General features: G+C 39.7%; 2 protein-coding genes across 2 annotated transcripts in view; one reads left to right on the top strand and one right to left on the bottom strand.

The window, feature by feature from the left end:
* Positions 1-1,226: 1,226 nt before the first annotated feature.
* Positions 1,227-2,305, bottom strand: LOC108121776 (uncharacterized). The gene is made up of 4 exons (XM_070280992.1): positions 2,287-2,305; positions 1,750-1,851; positions 1,478-1,693; positions 1,227-1,422 (listed from the first exon to the last, which is right to left on the bottom strand). Exons 2-4 carry the CDS (start codon positions 1,831-1,833, stop codon positions 1,261-1,263), a joined length of 462 nt encoding a protein of 153 aa, XP_070137093.1. The 5' UTR covers positions 1,834-1,851; positions 2,287-2,305; the 3' UTR covers positions 1,227-1,260.
* A 3,957-nt stretch (positions 2,306-6,262) lies between these two features.
* The window catches only part of wat (waterproof), a 32,329-nt gene continuing 20,017 nt past the window's right edge, over positions 6,263-18,574 (top strand). Inside the window, exon 1 of the mRNA XM_017236629.3 lies at positions 6,263-6,780. The gene's annotated coding sequence lies outside the window, so the exon portion shown is untranslated. The remainder of the gene's footprint in view (positions 6,781-18,574) is intronic.

The raw sequence follows: 18,574 nt of genomic DNA, 5'->3' as shown, positions 1-18,574 counted from the left end.
TTTTTGTAAAATTTTCTGGAGGACTCCCTTCAAAAATTCGGAAAATGCATGAATCAGTAATTTGGCCCCGAGCGATGGCCATATCTTTGTCAACACTCATCCTTGAGCGGAATATCTTAAACGAATTGTAGATCCATTTTCTATCAATTTGCATCAAAATCTGGAGACAAAATATTTTTTCGATTTTTTGTCAAATTTTCTGGAGGATTCGCTTCAAAAATTGGGAAAATGCATGAATCAGTAATTTGGCCCCACAGCGATGGCCATATCTTTGTCAATACTCATCCGATTCTTGAGCGGAATATCTTAAACGATTTGTAGATCAATTTTCTATCAATTTGCATCAAAATATGGAAACAAAATAATGTTTCGATTTTTTGTCAAATTTTCTGGAGGACTCCCTTCAAAAATTGGGAAAATGCATGAATCAGTAATTTGGCCCCCCAGCGATGGCCATATCTTTGTCAATACTCATCCGATTCTTGAGCGGAATATCTTAAACGATTTGTAGATCAATTTTCTATTAATTTGCATCAAAATATGGAAACAAAATAATGTTTCGATTTTTTGTCAAATTTTCTGGAGGACTCCCTTCAAAAATTGGGAAAATGCATGAATCAGTAATTTGGCCCCCCAGCGATGGCCATATCTTTGTCAATACTCATCCGATTCTTGAGCGGAATATCTTAAACGATTTGTAGATCAATTTTCTATTAATTTGCATCAAAATCTGGAAACAAAATAATTTTTCGATTTTTTGTCAAATTTTCTGGACGACTCCCTTCAAAAATTGGGAAAATGCATGAATCAGTAATTTGGCCCCCCAGCGATGGCCATATCTTTGTCAATACTCATCCGATTCTTGAGCGGAATATCTTAAACGATTTGTAGATCGGTTTTCTATCAATTCGCATCAAAATCTGGAGACGAAATAATTTTTCGATTTTTTGTAAAATTTTCTGGAGGACTCCCTTCAAAAATTGGGAAAATGCATGAATCAGTAATTTGGCCCCCAGCGATGGCCATATCTTTGTCAACACTCATCCGATTCTTGAGCGGAATATCTTAAACGATTTGTAGAGCGATTTTCTATCAATTTGCATCAAAATCTGGAGACAAAATATTTTTTCGATTTTTTGTCAAATTTTCTAGAGGACTCCCTTCCAAAATTGTATTTGTACCTCCATTAATCTGCATAAAAATCTGAATATATTGGATATTGATGGATTTTTATTAAAATTTTGAAAAATGTCATATCTTTTAAGCGGTCTTCAGATCTTCTACAAAAGTAAAATAAACATTTGTGGCAGCTTGGGGCTTCTTATTGAAAACCCAATCAATAAGTAGCAAATAATCGCCTGTGGGTATAGGTCCTGGAAGCTTTTCCGATCTTAGATAAAAATCTTTAACTCTTTGAAGACCCTGGAAATTTTATTAGTATTGCTTTAGTTTTTATTAATGATCTTTGAATACTTACCACATAGGGACAGGTGTGATTAATCGTCGAGTATTCCTTGAATAGGTCCCAAACTATGCGAATCAAAGCATTGTTTCTTCTTCGTATGAACTGACAACCATCGAAGCTAACGCTGTAAAGCCAGGGCTTATATCCATTGGCCCGCTTCATTAACTGGGCCTTTACTATAACATCGTGCACTGGATAGTGCAAGGTAGCATTTACATTTAGGCAGACCTTTAAAAGTATAAGTTGTAAGGTTTTTATGCAAATATGGGATATAGTGTAGTAACCTTGTTTCGATTCACAGCTCTCAGTCGACAAAGACCAAATTCTACCCAGGATTTGTTGTAGGACTCGCACACCGCATTCGTCATTTTGAAGGTTACTCCCCCCTGAAATAGAGAGACACTGAATCACAATATTTCTTGAAACTAAATTGCGTTATTAATACACTTTGATAACGCTCCAAGGGCAAAAACAGCAAGCAAATGGCAAAAACTCTCTTCATGACCGGCGATGGCGAAGTGAAAAATTATTTAGAGTAAAATGCCTGTATTTTTGTCAGACACAAATTACATTCACGTGTTAGTACAACACAATAATTATATAATTATAGGTACATTTACATAGTATAAGCATTCGCGGGTAATCAATCAATTTCTGTCTCGTTAGCCAGCCCATACCCTACAATGTCAAAATGTAAAAATAAAATTTAAGCATTTGAAAATACTACAATATTTAAGTATTACATTTGATAAGTATGCCTCTTTTTTAAGATAATTTATTCATAGTCCCACACAGTGCCATTTCATAATATTAATAACCACCTTGAGCGAGTATTTGGGGCTGACCTTTGGGGCAGCCAGCGCGTAATTATTATTTAAGAGCTCTGTGCTTCACAGTGCATTAACTTGGCTTTTAGTGTCGCACGTCCAAGACTCGACTTGGTGTTTATTGTCTGCACTTTGGCTCTGATGAGGAAAAGTATTTTCCGCATCTTGTTTATAGGCTTTTTGCTGATGTTTTTTTTCGCGCATATTGGCAAATTAATGGAAGTTAAACGCTTCTGGATATACTAATAAAGCAAACACAATTAAATAACACCTTTGAAGTCAAAGTCGGAAGCTGAGTGGACCCTTCAAACAATTCTAGCATCAAATAGATTGATAGACAACATCAATAAGTTTATAAACAAGTTACTAGTAAAATTGTAGGGTATACTCGTATTAGATATACGCTAGGGATATGTTATTATTGAATATTTGTAGTACTAGAAAAGAAAAACAAATGTGTAAATTAATAACATATATCAGAAAATAAAAAATAGTTTGCATTTTTATAGAAAATATTCAAACGAATTGACGACAATCTTTTCAATAAAGATTCAAAGATAATTTTAACCGGGTATCTCATAGTCTAGAAGTTAATCTATTGTTCAGTAGTTACTCGTACTTGTTTTTCATTAATAGCCAGACTTTCGGTTCGTAGTTGACTCAACACCTGTCAACGGGGCAAAGCCATATCCCACGTCAGCCACTTGGCCTGTCACTGTCCCGGCCCAGCCAGCTACCTCCTCCGCCCCTGACCTTGCCCCATTCCGAGGAGGTCCGAGCCACTTGAGATGCATTTGCTTATCCCCGAGTAGAATTAATAGATTTTCATACAGTTTTGCGTTCTCTGCGCACACGAAACGCAATCAATAAAGCACTCGAATGCATTTAGCTGAACCGCTTTGGTGACTGCGACTTAATCGCCATTCCAGCCACTAGTATTTCCCAGATCCCACCTGCCACCGCCTTCCACGCCCTCGACAGCCCCATCGCTATTTGCCATGAAGATGTTGCTCTATGCAATTCGGCGAGTTGCTGTTTGCACGATTTGTTGCCGTGGCCGACCGTCTTTGAACCCGCTCTGAATTTCAATGGGTTCCGTTCATCCATGTCCACGTCCATGTATGTGTTTTCACTCACACACTGCCAGCCATTTGTGTTCCACCGTGACTGATGTTTTTATACTCTCCATGGAAGAATTCTATTTTGACGGAGATCATGGAAACATACTAAGAAATAATATTGTCCACAACGCAAATTATATGTAATTGATTTTAATAAAAGTTTATTATAAACAAAACCTAAGATATACATTTGTTTAGGTACAACTAGAGAGGTATACCATCTCTTATTTTCAGCACGAGTTTTTAATCGAAATAATACCCTTATTCAGTTAGGGTATTCTTTAGGGTATCAGTCTCTTCAACAGGAATTATAAGAACGTTTTCGAAAGCGTGGGCGCACTCTGTGATACGTTGAGTCATAAAATAAATCAAGGAGTCCAGCCCGACACCAAAGTCAATAGTAAATCACGGCAGAAATGGCAAATTATCCGACACCAGCCCTTCTCATCATCGGGAGACTCCTCCGAATAATTATGCGGTGACGCGTCGATTTTTCTGTATCGCCCATCTCCATAATCCGAATTAGCCCTGGCAATTACCTTTCGGATTTGCAGCTTCTAGACTTTGACTTTGACTTTGATTTCTTTGCAATTGCTATTATGCTTTTTTTCTGTGTTTGTCTGGTGTTATTTGTTTGTTGATTTGCCAGAATCGCGTATGGCAAAAACCCGAATGACTTGGCAATTTGCTTAGGCCATTATCACGATGATGGTGCTGGCCGGTTTCGGTTTCGGTATCGGGGGTGCAACCGTTTAGATGGATTCGAGACTATGTACCGGAATCTTGAGCGACGGTGAGGCGGACGGCAAGGTCACTTTCGCTTTAGTTTTTTTATTACCACTTTTATGGGGTTCTTAAAATCACGTTTGTGTCTGCCAGGCGACTCTGTGGCCAATTCCTATAATGATTCATGATACGATCTAGTTCTGCAATGCAATCTGGATTTCCTGATTTTGGGAATGCAAAAATTAAAACATGGAGTTCTTGGGAGCTAATAGGTTTTGGGAGTGTTCCTTTGAGTTACTCTACTTTTAGGTCTCTAAGCTTTGGTTTTAAAAATAAAAATTATTAGTGTAGAGTAAGAGCATCGAGCCATTAGTTTAAGTATTTTTCACCCTTTCAGCCCTTTATGTAATTGTTTTCCACTTTTTCTCTGTTTAATTATAATTTACAATATTTGTTTATCGCTCACTTACCATTAACCTATCACTTGTAAAGTTAAACAAGCAAAAGTTCAAATCTCAAAGTCTCTCTAATTTATAAATAAAACACGAATAATTTTCCAGCTTCTATTCATTACAAGTATACCTCTTCACAGTAATTAAATCTTTAACCAATCTGGCAACCGAAATAAAGTCATAACGTATCAAAGCCGAGTCTTGTCAGTGACAAGTGTTTGAACAGAATCCGAATAAGATCGGATCATACCCACAGAAGTGTGCACTTGAGTGCCTTTTGATGAGGGCACCATTAATATGCAATGACGGATTCGCAAATATTGCTTTATTATTTTGTTATTTTTCATTTGTCGTTAATGGGCCTTTTGTTTCGGCGAAGCATTTATGCCAGAGATATTTCGGTTTATAGAGTCGTGTTTGCCGGCGATTCGACTCTCAGTCTGGCTTTGTTTGTTGTGAGAAGATGCGGAGTCGAGATACAGATGGAATCGGCGACAAAACATGCTGGGAATTACGTGATTGATGGCAGAGCTGCGATTACCACTAAGCAAAATAAAATAAAAATGATTGAACGACAGAACCGAATTCGCATATACTCAGTATAGAATGCTCGTACGAATACATTATATATACACATATACGAAATCAGTAAAATCTTGTCGCGTCTAAAAAGGAAAATCACACAGCAAATGCAAAATTTATGAGCGAACTACGTCGAACGACTTCTCCGGGCGGACGATGCAGGCATACAAAGTGGGCTGGGAATCCTATCGGGATGGGGATTTGGAAGGGGATTGGGCCTGAACGGATGTGGATTGCACCAGCCAATGAGTCATCTGTGGGGGCTGTGCAAGTTCATCGTCGCAGCACAGTGTGCAAGGGGTCCTCAGCCCTCTGAGGTCCAGGTTAACTACTTTGCGCCACTTAATCTAACAAGGGTGTCGAGTGCTAAGTAAATCTATAATAACTATAATTATCACAAATAAGGGTGAGAAAAATATAAAACAACTGTCAAATCAGTTAAACACGATAATAATTGATGACAGTCAAAGTTCAGGCAGGCCTTTAAGCCCTACGACTTATTGCCAACATTGCGTATGAGTGATATTTTCGTGAAATCTTTGAAGCTTATTTCTATTGCACAACTTCGCTTAAAACTACCCAATGGCCACTTTTTTGGATATTTCATACATATAAGTTAATGTTCATATTAAAATTCCTTTGCCAAATGCCAGGAAACATGCAAACCAATCGCTTTTTAACCTGCTAGGTTTGAAAGCCATGTGTTTGAATGCGAATTTATTTTACTATTTTAATAGAGTACGATGTTTATCTCTACTTCGGAGAGCTTTGAATTTACGCCTCATAAAATTGGACCATAATATTCCCGCTGGCCAGAGTTAGAGCTCAGGTGCGGCTAGTTACATACTTCAATCCACCGTCCAAACTGCGCCACTCAATTCGACTTTTTTTTTGGGGAGCTAGGCAGCGTTAGCTGGGCTGGCGCTGGTCTTACCGCCCACAAAACGCCGCGCTTGCGCTGCAGTCGACTGCGCAGTCAACGGCGCCGTCGCAGCCGAATCATTGAGCCACGGCTGAACCGCCAAGCCACTGAGCCGCTGAGACGTTGAGCCGCTCATCAGGTGTTGTGGTTTTTGCAAGCCGCACTCGAGCTGAGTCTGTTTTCGTCTGCCTGGCAGCGCGGTTCTGGAACGCGTAACGATCGTCTCGTCGTCGGAAAAATCACTTTTCAAACTCGGGACTCTATTCGGTTTTTGGTATCGGTCCGGATCGCGTCGATCGCTGGTCGAGCTTCCCCCCCAATCAACCAACCTGTTGCAATAATTGTGGCCGACAATTTTGGAATCGCGCTTTTCGATACTCGATTGTGCAACATTGCGTGCGGCATAAAAAGCGCGTAAAAGTATTTTCGAAAACGAGAAGTAAAAAAATTTCGAAAGTGGCCAATAAAGAATAAAATTACACAAATTGTCAAATACTTTCGTAAAGGATATTCCCGTGTGTGGATTGCGCTGAAATCGAAACTGAAACGAAGGCTCGTGTGGCAGATTAACGAGGCCTGTAATTTGCCAAACAAAAAATAAGAGAAAAACAACAAAAAAGACATTTTGTCGAAATCCACTCCTCATCCAACCTGTGGGCGTGGAATCTGTGCAGCCAGCAGAGCGGTGAGTCTTGAATTACCTGGGATTATGGCCAATCTGCTCTGGTCTACTCGTATGACAAATGCCATTACGTACGCCAAATGGCAGTGTGGCTTTCTAAAAAAAAAAATTAAATACTCGAAACGAGTTGAATTCGCTTCGCTGCTACAGGAGCGTCCAACAAAAGCTCGCAGCAGAGCACACACTGCCATTCACACAACAAATGTGTGAAATTTCATTGAATTTCCCAAATTTTATCCACAAACACAGCAATTGGGAAATAATTCATTGTTTTGCCATTGCAACGAGAGTTACGGCTCCAAGAATCGATAATCATCAAGTGGATTATTATGTTTCAAACGTAATTTCCCCACTCGGATATAATAATAAATGAAACTATGCTGGATTGGCCAAGCCCACAAAAATGATCGATTTATTTCGGGGGAAAATACAGACCGATTCATGTGGGGTCATGACTCAAGCTATTTTAAGCAATATTTAAATTATTGGTTAGCAGTCCGGGAATTTCTGACAACAAAATTGATTGAAAAATGTGACATTTTGGTTGTTAAATTTCGACTCACGGATGTATGGATAATTTGTTATTTGAGTTCTGATAGTTACTGTCAGAAGTACAACTATTTTAATTGTTATAAAACTAAAAATATAAGATATAATTATGATTTTTTTTTCCAAAGACTTCAGAGACTAACCAAACATTAAAGATTCTTGATATTTGTGCTAAAAATAGTACTCAACAGTCATTCGGTGGCAGGCACACAACTCTTTAATTATTTCACAAAAAAATAGTGCTAAATTTCGTGTCATAGCAATTCAATTAATTCGCAATTTATCAAAATACTCGTACCCGGGCATTGTCACTGCCAGGGCTTTGATTCGGCCAACCAAACATATTTCATTTGTCCACCACAAACAACCCGGATGAGGACGAGGACTGGGGCTGAGCTGGGTTTGAGGCTCCAGGGTCCAGATGCAGGGTCCAGAGAGCGTGGGCGGATGGTTGGATGGATGGATGGACGGGTTTGAATGAGTTTGTGAGGGGCGTCAAGTGGAAAATAATCGATGATGTGCCCGGGCACAATGCAAACATTGAATCAAAGTCAAATAGCATTAAACTTTTTGAACTTGCGAGGCGGGGCAAAAAATGAAATAATAATAAAAGTTTTTCCCGCCTTCCGAGAGGCGTGAAAGCGTTCACAAAAAAAAATAATAAAAATGGGGAATGGTTATGGGGGGCGGAGACTTGGGTTATGGGATTCCACGCTGCAGTTTTTGGGGTCGTCCTCACAATTTTTTCTCTTTTTTTTTTTTGGATGAGGAAAGCGTAGCGCAAATATTTGACAAATCCCGCGAAAAGTCTGCTTATGTTGTCACCTCGCTGGGAGCAGCTCCTTGTTCTTTTTTGGGTTTCCAGCCTTTTTTTCTTTTGTCGTTTTCGAGGACCTGGGTTAACTGGGATTGCTGGTGCTTTGCCAGTGCCAGTGTCAGTCATACTGATTAGGATTTGCCGGAAGACAGTAGTCGCAGTGGAAGTCTCAGACTCAGTCACAGTTCCCTGCCGACGCGTATCGAGAACTTTTCTGGGCTCGACAATGTAGTCGTTGTAGACATTTGCATGCGAAAATCAAAAACTGAATTTGCATGCATCTATCGCGGTGTAATTTATATTTCGCGCCTCACCTCACCCCACCAGCACCGGAACCGATCTCGTAGTAGCCGTTTTCATTTCGCTTGTTGTTTATGCAATTTTCGAGTCGCCTTGCGAATGCCAAAAGAAAGCAATGCCCAGGTATCCGCCCGACTCTGCGCTAACGAGTGCAGGCGCGTGTCTGTATCTTGTGGATGGCTCAGCTGAGCTCAGCTCCCCCTTGCCATACCCTTTGTGGGCTGATGGTGGGTGAAGGTGAAACGTAAATGCGCCAATTTGTATGCAAGCAGCATTAATCGGAGGGTAATCCGGCAGCGACGATGCATTGCACACGGGCCGGAGCACCAGAAGCAGCAGTAACCAGTAACCAAGTACCAACCAAGCCAACGTCAAAGGCAGAGCTTCGGCCGGGCCAAAAGACAAAGTTACGTGAGATGTGCATTTGTACGAAATTGATTTGTAATCGATAAATGTGCGAATATTGCTTCTGCTGCGAATTAGCTGCCAAAGTAGCCAAGCCAAAGCCAAAGGCACCCACTCGACCGCTCTTCGTTTAACATTTGCCAGCCGTGTAAAATATTATATGCATAAATAACTCAGCAATGACCGCCTGACCATGAATTCAATTGGGAACATCTTCATTTAAATTGTTGAATTGTTTAGTAGCGAAGCCAAGTGTGCGATCAACTGGCCATTGTGTTGGAAGTCACGAGTGTTTTATGGACATAAGCGGACTTTAATCCATTTGCTTCCCACTGGGAGTTTCCCCGTTTATTTTTAGACATAAGAAAGGATACTCACTGAACTGAGAGTATATGTTCTTTTTTCAGTTTTTTTTTTGTTATTTTTCCTACAATGACAATATTTTCTTCAAAAATAAATTTATATTTATATTTGACTTTCAAGTATTGATTAAAAGCGGAAACAATTCTCTTCAAATGCTTTATGTAGCAAAAATATAGATAAATATTATTCTTAAAGTATTTATTTTGGAGTTTATTATTCTACCAACCAATCATAACACATGTTTGTGGAGAAAAGCAATAAAATTCATTTTAAAAATAGGATTCTTTCGGAAGAAGTTGAAATTGTATCAAGCTGGGTTTGCTAATTTTCTGCTTTGTGAGTTATTTTTAAAAAACAATCTTTTAAATCAGAATCAAATTACTTTAGTATTCAGTGTTCTTTTCAAGAAGAGATAATATTTTAACAATAAATTAAATTCATTTTAACAATTCATCAAATATAAAACTTTAATATATGCAGCGTGACTCCCTAAACATTTCAATATTAGATGGTGCATTTTATCATTTAATTGGAGTAATTATATCTGCGCAAATACGTTGCACATTTCACTTATTAATTATTTAACGAGTGCTGCCATACATAATTTAGGCATGCCAGCCATTGTGTGTGGTTAATTTTGAAAGACATTTGGTGGAAATTGAAAATGTTGGCCAACCATGGATGAACCATTAATAAATGTTTTGTGGGCAATTGCCAATCGTCGTGCCTGCCACGACACTGCAGTGCACTACCGAGTGTGTCAGTTCTAGTGTGCGACTGCGAATGCGAATGCTCGCTTTGTGATGCAAAAATTGAAAATCAAACACAAGGAAAACCACTCGAGATTCAGCGGCAATACCATTAGTATTAGTTGCAATAGCCACCGACAAGGTCACTTGGCACTTTGGCTTTTATTTGGGGCCCGGACCCGGACCGGGGGTTGTGTCGCATTCTAAGCAAATCGCAGTGCTGTTGGCTCTCGTAACTCGGTTCGTCGAATTGTGTGGAATTGCGGCTGCTGGATTGACGATTGTCGAATCGTGGCCAGGCCGTAATACACGTATTAATCTTGGCTCGCTTCTTGTTAGATGTGGCGTTGTTTTTGCGGTTGCAGCTTCGGCAGCAACAGCAGCAGCGTGTGTTTAATTGCAATAAATGCACCTGACCGCCTTGACAGCGAGCTTGAGCTTGGGCCGAAACCGAGTCTGGGTTTGGCCAGTTTGGCTTGCCGGCAAGGCTTTCTGGTCGACTCAGAATCTTCACTTCTCTGGCTCTCAGGCTAGCCACTTATTGGCCACTAAACACGGCCAATTGAAAGGTTAACTCTTTGGCTGGCATTGAACGTGAACGTGGGCCAAAACTCTGCACGTAAAGTTGGTAAGCCAACAAACGAATGTTTGTCAACGTTTTGGCCCAATTAAGTCTGCCTCCATAACTTGGTCATTGGCCACCAGCCACTGGCCATTGGCCATATAAACATAAACACTGGCCGTGTGCATCCTGTAAGGGCTTTTTAATTATTCATGTCGCTATGAAATCATCGGTGGCCCGGCTAAAAGGTTTACCGTCGTACTCAACTGGGTCATTACCATGGCCTGGCTTTGATCTCCGGGCCAAATGCCCCTCTCCTGATGTGGCCGTAAAAGACTTACTCTAACAGGTTATAAAGCAAGCGAATTGTCTTGAATGTAATGTGCCATAAAGCCATAAATTAGACTTTGGCCCAGAGACGATGAAGACGGTGGCTTGAGGTGGCTTAGACATGGCATTTGCTGGCTTCTATTTAGGGGGTTACCGGGAACACCTCTTGACCTTTCCTCGAGCACAGGCTTGGAATTTCTAAGCAGCTTCTTAAGGTGGTTCTTACATGCAAAGGTGGTGCTTAGGAGCAAAGGACTTAATTTATTTAGTTATTAAGAGTGAAAAGGATGTGAACATTTTTAGGAATTAAAGCTTATTACAGCTTGCAATTAAAATAATTTATTCTTAGCTAGAACGGCTTTGCTGATGACATTCCACCTCGAAACTAATGTAATTATTGCAATCGAGACTCGATTTCTTGAGTGGAATATTCCGGCAAGTTTTTTTTTGGCAAGTCATCTCTCTCGAGTTACAGATATTGAACAATGATTTGCATCATTTGGCAGGCAATAAACTGTAAGATTTGCTATTCAATTTCAATCGGAAATCACGCATGCCGCAGCCAGTGTCTCGGGTTGCTGCCAACTTCCTCGAACTGCGATCGAGCGTAACCCTTTTGACCTCCCTCGCTGCCCTCTGGGTGGGAGTCATGGAGTGGAAATTCTGCGGAATCGGAATTGGAGTCGGAATCGGAATTACAATCGATATCGTAATGCGGGTCAGAGTGCGTGAAAATGAGTAATAAAGGAAACATTGCCACAAATTGATGCACTGCCCAGTGCTACCTTTAATTAAATTATTAATTATGTACCTTAATGAATGCATAATTGAATAATAAACTACGTGCGCACACGCCCACATCTGATTGTTCGCCGCTGCGGGAGATGGGAGCTGGGGAGCCGGGAGATGAGTGAGTGTGCCACAATTGTTGTTCTGTTGTGGAATCCATTTGGGTTTTCAGTTTTCTGTTTTTTTTTGTGTTAACCTTTTAACTTTTGTGGAGTTCAGCAAGCGAACCGAACCGACCGAAGCAAACCGATGTTTCGCGTAGTAAACATAAGTTGGGGCTCATTAAGTAATCACATGGAATATTCCCGCAGCCAATTAAACCAGAAAGCCGCAGCGTTGCCAGCGACCAGTTGGCCGGGAAGAAGGGAGAGGCTGATGGGGTGGAGCTGTTGCATCCACGAGATGGATAGACAACATCGCTCAGTTGCGGATACAGATACATAAAGCGATACCGGAGCCGGCACAGATACGAGTGCAGACTGCAGACACCAGATACAATTAAATTCGATTCAGGAAGCATTTATGCAGTTTGCATACATTTAATATCTGCCTACATACATCGATGCAATCAATATATACAAAATATATACCTCTGTTGGTTTGCTTTTGGCCTCTCGATGGGCCGCACGGAGAAGCCCACTCAAAGATTTCGGAAAACAAAACTGAAATATATCGGCCAGGGCATCTTCTTTGATGGAAAACTCTTTTAAAAAGTGCATTGTAAATACGTAACTACGGATTCTCTTTGAAGCGGTTGAATAGTAGGAGTTTTACAACTGTTATTGACAATAAAGATGCATCTCCATGTTTTATGTTTTATATTATTTTGTTGATACTTTGAACCTAGAGACTCATATCTGGATGTAGATTTCCCTTTCTTCATAGTTTTATTTTATTTTAGCTTAAATCTGATAGCTTGTATTATTAGTCATTACACGTAGTAGTAGAAATCGCCACTATTTCTTGAGTTTCTCCCTGCACAATGTCGCATTGCACTTTCAATTACACAAATAATTTATGGCACTCCATGCACTTCCTATACACTTTCTGATGGAATAGCACTTCCCCCCACTAACCCAATATTTTTGTATTATGTCAAATATAATTGGAAAATGGCTGAAAGGCTGACATCCTTTGTTTTTGTCGTTAATGTTGATGTTGTGCATTTGTAATGAGGCAGCATTAGAGCAATCGGCTTGGTTACGTGAGGCACTATGTAGCTCCAACCGCCCCCCTGGTGCCCGTCCTGCTGCTGCCCCCCCGGTGATTGCACCATAGTGGCCGATGCTGTAAAAAACAATTTGCAGACAATTTTCAGTGTTTCAATCAAACAGGTTTGACATAATTCCAGCTGCCTCGCGAAATGTTGCCAATCTGACAATTAGAGTCTCCTTTGAGGAGACCGGGGGCATCTGGTACGGAGGTTCCGGGGACTTGCTACGGGGACAAGTTTCCAGACGTTGATAAACTGGCCAAACATTTCCATCCCGAGTCCATTCCACATACGCAGTTCCAGTTGCAATTTCGGGTCCGGGCTTGGCTGCTTGGCCTGCCGGGCATTTGCTATTTGTATCTCATAGATGCATAGATACATGGCTCAAACGTGAAGCAGTTTACACTGCTGGCTGCTTTACTTTGTCGCTAGTTGGCGGCGTTGTGGGGGATTTTCGGTTTCGGTTTGTTTGCACAACTCTTGGCTGCCCCAGCAACCCCTCCATTAGACGGGCATGCCGACCACCGGTCGACGTCTCGGTTGCCGTATTGCTTCCCAATTTCTAAACCCAAGCTTAACGCTTCTCTGTGCCCGTATTTTGGCCACACTGACCAAAAAAAAGGAATGACCACGGTCAGGCCATAGAAAAGATGGGGCTTAGACGCTGGAGGGGTGATAGCGGCAGCTTCGATACCAACTAAAAGCCAACAAGTCGCTACCAAAGACCCCTTCGAGTACCGGGCACAGTGGCCTATAAAAATTGACTAAAAGTTTGTGAAATAATAAAATTAAAATTAAAATTTAAATTTAAAATGTGTTTGGAATAAATATACATTTTTTGTATAAAAAATAAATTATACATTTTTTTATATTATTTTCTTAAGGTTTAAGAATCCTAGTTCCTTTGTCGTAAAACCACTGTATCAGAGAGCTCCTTGCCTGCTCGCAAACACATCCGTAAGTCTTTTTTGTGTTGTGGTAATTTGTTTTAAATATTTGTTTAAAATATCAAAACGCACGTACGCTGGCCACTTGTACGTGGTATCTAACAGATAGATGTGAAAATAAAAGTTGTTTGTACTACGAATATGATACAAGTTTACGAGGTGTGGTATGGGTTGTTGGTTGCTTGTTGGGTATCTGGTTCCCTTAACCAGATTCTCATGGCAACAAAACCAAAATATATACCCAAAATTCCAAGAGGAACAGGTGAAATTATGGCCCAACTATCGGGGATTCCTAACGGATTCCGTATACGTGTCCACGCCACCGATCTGGTTATAGATCCAAGTAATTATGATTCCGAAACCGATCCGATCCAAATTCGATTCGCGGCAGTTGACATTGATATGCATTACGCACCCAACCAAAAAAATGGGACGTGTATGGCAGTGAGGGGGAAACGAAGTTCCTGTGCCGCGGTTACCAATTGCGACCCAGTCCCAGTTTCCAGTTTCGAAATCTTTCGATATTTTTCAACACCCTACGTGATAGCATTTGGTGTGCGACCTTCTGGCCGAAAAAATTAAAATGGAAGTGTGTGTTTAGAAAGCCCATTGTCTCAACTACTCATCGTATTAAGTGTTTCTGGTTATACCTTGACTTGACTTCCTGAAACTAAGACACCTTTTTATTGGCCTCTTTAATTGCCTTGCCGAGCATGATTCTGGCAGTTGGTTTGTGAGGTAATGCTAAGACTCTCCTTTCTCTTCCCCTTGGTTCTTGTTTGACATAATTGATGGATGGAAACGATTAAGTCATTACCCTAGAGTTGCCTCTGGCCCAGTTGCAGTAATTTCGGAGTCAGAACCGTCGAGTTGGTCAGGGAAATGCAAGCCCCCGGAGCCAAAGTTATACAGCTCCCATCCAAAGCTAAAGCCAAAGCCATACCCAAAGCCAAAGCCATGGTCAGAGCGGATAACAAGCCGATCATATCGGTATGCAAAGTGCCTCGGGTGCTCTGATTCCACCATCATGGCAGCTGCAAAAAAGAAGCTTGAATAAAATAATATAAAATGGAATAAAATAAAATCAAACAAAAACATTGAACAGAATCATGAGTTATGAGACAGGGAAATTATGAATACCCTAACAAAATAATAAAATAAAATAAGATTTCGAATTTTCTTTATAAAAAGATTTCAAGTCAAATTTGAGTTTATTAATATTTTTGAGAAATCCTTCCTCTTAAGATGAGGATATATCCTTCTTAGGGTATTGAAAGTAATGCATGCAGACATGCCACATTGCGGGCATGATGGAAAATCATAAAATCAAAGGGTTCAGTTCAGGGAGGACCACAAAAACCAAAAAGAGAGAAATACATAAAAAAAAGAAGAAAAGCCAGTGCACTATGGGGAATTTGGCCGATTTCATGGTATTAATTAATAACTTTTAAACTAAGTAAAATTTTTCGAAACGGTTTTTTTATTATTGTTATAGACACCGATAGGAATGTTTTTAGGAAAATGGGCGTGGCTACGCCCCTTCCCTGACGAAATATTATTTATTAACTATTAAACTAAACAAGATTTTTCGAAACGGTTTTTTGCATTAGGCTTATGAAGATCATTGGAAATATTTTTTGGTAAAATGGGCGTGGTTCCGCCCTCCCATTTGGATAAATTAATCAATAACTTTTTAAACAAATAAGATTTGTCAAAACGGTTTTTTTTTATTATTCGCCCTCCCAGGACTAGAAACAATTTTTTTTTATTTCAAATAGAAAAATTGATAAAGTGAAAACCAAATAATACACTAATAAGTTTATCAAATATTTTCATTTTCAAGGTCTTCGTCAGACATAAAATAAAAATCGTCAATTTCATCTCCAATTTTCTCAATTTGATCCTGGCCTTCAAAATTGCACAATAAAAGGCTTAAAACTTCTTAAGGAAGTTCCAAACTTTTATGCTTCCGAATTCGCTTCATAGGGTTTGTTGAAGAAATAACAGGATCAGAAGTATCTAAGGCTCTGTTGAAAACATCCATGAAATTATTAACACGACTATGCTTCCGTGGGTTATGCAGTCTATCTTCTTTATTTTTTTTTGCGTGCTTCCGACGCTTCTTCTCCGAAACAGCCAACGGGAAGTATTGTATTTTCCATAATTTGCCTTGAGTGGACAATAATTTTGTGAACAGTTGCCGTCATTGGCAACCATGGATAACAATCCACAATTTGTTCCCCAGTTTTAAAACAAAATTGTTCAAATTTCTCCAAATCAATTGGCAGTTGACAAGACAAGAAAATGAATATAACTCTTAAGTTCCGAATTTGCAGGCAATTTGCAAACTTCTTCTCAAAAAATTTTTTTTTTCTCTTGCATATCTTCCATTTACCATTTATATTTAGGCAAAATAAGCTATTCATTTTCAAATTGTTTTTGTGTTTTACAACATCCATGTTTCTACTTATTTTGCTCGAAATAAAATCAAGAATTGATCTTTCTTGGTTTGAGTTCTTCGTCTTCGTACGCCATACTTCAAAAAGCTCCGCGTTCGAAAACTCGAAGACACCTGACAAAAAACGAAATTACGCAGATTGTGCGCATTTTTGCACATTGAGACAAATTTCCTTTTATTCATAATTAATGGCTCTACGACATATATTAAACTTACACTGTTGCAACGATATGTTTTTTTTGTAAGTCTATGCAAAGTTGATTTTTTTTTCCAAAAAAATTACCTCTTAGACCAGTTTTAAAATTGGCTAAATATTAGTAAGACAGGCACATATCAAAATATTAATACACACAACATAAAATACGAACCAGTATGATTGTTTTCCATCACAAATTAAATTAATATATTGTTTAACTTTTAAGTATCGCACTTTCAAAGTTGCTAACAAAAAACTGCCTATTCTCAACCACGTGCTTTTGAGCTGCAACAGCTGACTTTGACAGTTAATAGCCTTAACAGTGCAGTGTTAATTAACAATTTTGGTATGGAGTCATATGGAGCCATATGTTTTTAATATGTTTACATAAAAAAAACCCAAATATTTAAACTTTGATAAAATGACTAAATACCATGAAATCGGGCAAATTCCCCATAGTGCAGTGACCAGAGGGAGCTGCTGCCACTATAACAGGAACATGCCACAAGGCCATTGGTGGTGTTTGGCTTTTGGTGAAAGGATATTGAAAAACATTCGACTATGCCAAGACAAGTATCTAGCCGATGCTTTAATGGCACCATTCTAAAAATATATAATAGTTATGTATTTGAATTGCTTTCAGCTTTGAAGTCTCTGAATCAAGCCGAGATTGTTGGTGTTTTTTTGCCATGTTGTTCTGTTGATTTGCACAAACAAATTTTGTCAACAAGATTAATGCTAATTGAAGTTTTTCAACTCGCCTCGAGTCGATGCCAAAGACTCTTGTTCAATGAAAGTTTCGGTTCGCCTTCAGCGGAAGTTTGGCCAAGTGAGAAAAGTTGGCAACCGAAACGACAACAACGCCGACAATGATGGCGATAATGATTATTCCCGGGGCTGGGCTTCGGCTTGGTCCGATGATGATTAACTACATAGTTGCTGCCAGTTCATCATGACTTTTAATTGGTAAATTTCTTGTCCGATATTCCATTAATGGCCCAGTGAATCGAGCCACTAACTAACTAACTGGCCTGGCTACGGGACTGTGAGGTTGCAATTAACAACTATTAAGTGCCTTAACATTGAACTTTGCTTAGTTGCTCTTGAGTTGCTCTGCTCCAATTAACACCTGACCAACTCCCAATCACGTTCAGCGTTTGGGGCAGGTTAGCATCTTCGAGTACTTGCCGAAGAACATTGAAAATGATTAGAGGTCTTGAGGCCAGTCTAGAGGTTGCACGCAGCTGTTTAGATAGTTCCAGTGAAGATTTTACTTTTTCAATGGATAAGTGGCCATGGGATCGCTTCTTTAATAATTTAAAGAGCAAGGTTATCCCTAAATAAACATAAGATTTAAATGAGATATAATAGTCTTTTTTAACTAGCACAAATTACTTTAACAAGTAGCTACTAAATTATAAATTTTCCATCGAGTCTGCCTCTGAATAATAATCACGCTCATTCGCTTACCTTTGATAGCCATGCCATAATTAATTTATATTTTAGCCATATTTTTTATCATGCCTATTGAGTGGTTAATGGGAACCATTTCCAACTTAATAGATTATTCGTTTATCACAGAGCTCCGTCAAAGGACTCGGCTCAGACTCATCAGGAGACTTTTATAAGCTCTTCATAAATTCTCTCTTCCATGGAGTTGGCGGAAATGAATATTCGATGGCTTTAAAAATCAAATTTATACATATCTGGGGTGATGCTGCTGTTGGTGCCGCTGCGAATAAACGCTGAATGGGAATAAAGTTAATATATCAGCTTTAAAAACGGTCACCCGGGGAGCGAAAGGGACATTTCCAGGGGGTGGCCTATCCACTGGCCGATTGGAACTGGGCTGGATATGTCCAGGGCCATGTCGATGTCCATGTTCGTGTCCATTTCCATTTCCATCTTCAATTGCATTTGGCTGGGGGATTCATTCAATTTCCATTCGTCATTCAATCGGGCATGCAATTCAGTTATGAAAACCAAGTGCTGCGTATTTATTTCTGTGTCTGTGTGCGTCAGGACACCCTCCTGTGGGTCAGTGTGTGTGTATGTGCGAGGGGGTGTAACACACACAAATTTGTTTGCATTTATGAATATGTATCCCGTCATAGACTCA

The sequence above is a fragment of the Drosophila bipectinata genome, chromosome 3R (assembly GCF_030179905.1).
Source record: "Drosophila bipectinata strain 14024-0381.07 chromosome 3R, DbipHiC1v2, whole genome shotgun sequence".
NCBI classification, from domain to species: Eukaryota; Metazoa; Arthropoda; class Insecta; order Diptera; family Drosophilidae; genus Drosophila; species Drosophila bipectinata.
This window is presented reverse-complemented; position numbering and strand designations above follow the sequence as displayed.

Bases quoted from the DNA above. Each gene is read 5' to 3' on its own strand.
- LOC108121776 (XM_070280992.1), bottom strand. From the start codon at position 1,833: ATGACGAATGCGGTGTGCGAGTCCTACAACAAATCCTGGGTAGAATTT. The intron at 1,694-1,749 runs GTTACTACACTA...ATACTTTTAAAG, and splicing joins GAGCTGTGAATCGAAACAAG to GTCTGCCTAAATGTAAATGC. The intron at 1,423-1,477 runs GTAAGTATTCAA...TAAAATTTCCAG, and splicing joins ATCACACCTGTCCCTATGTG to GGTCTTCAAAGAGTTAAAGA.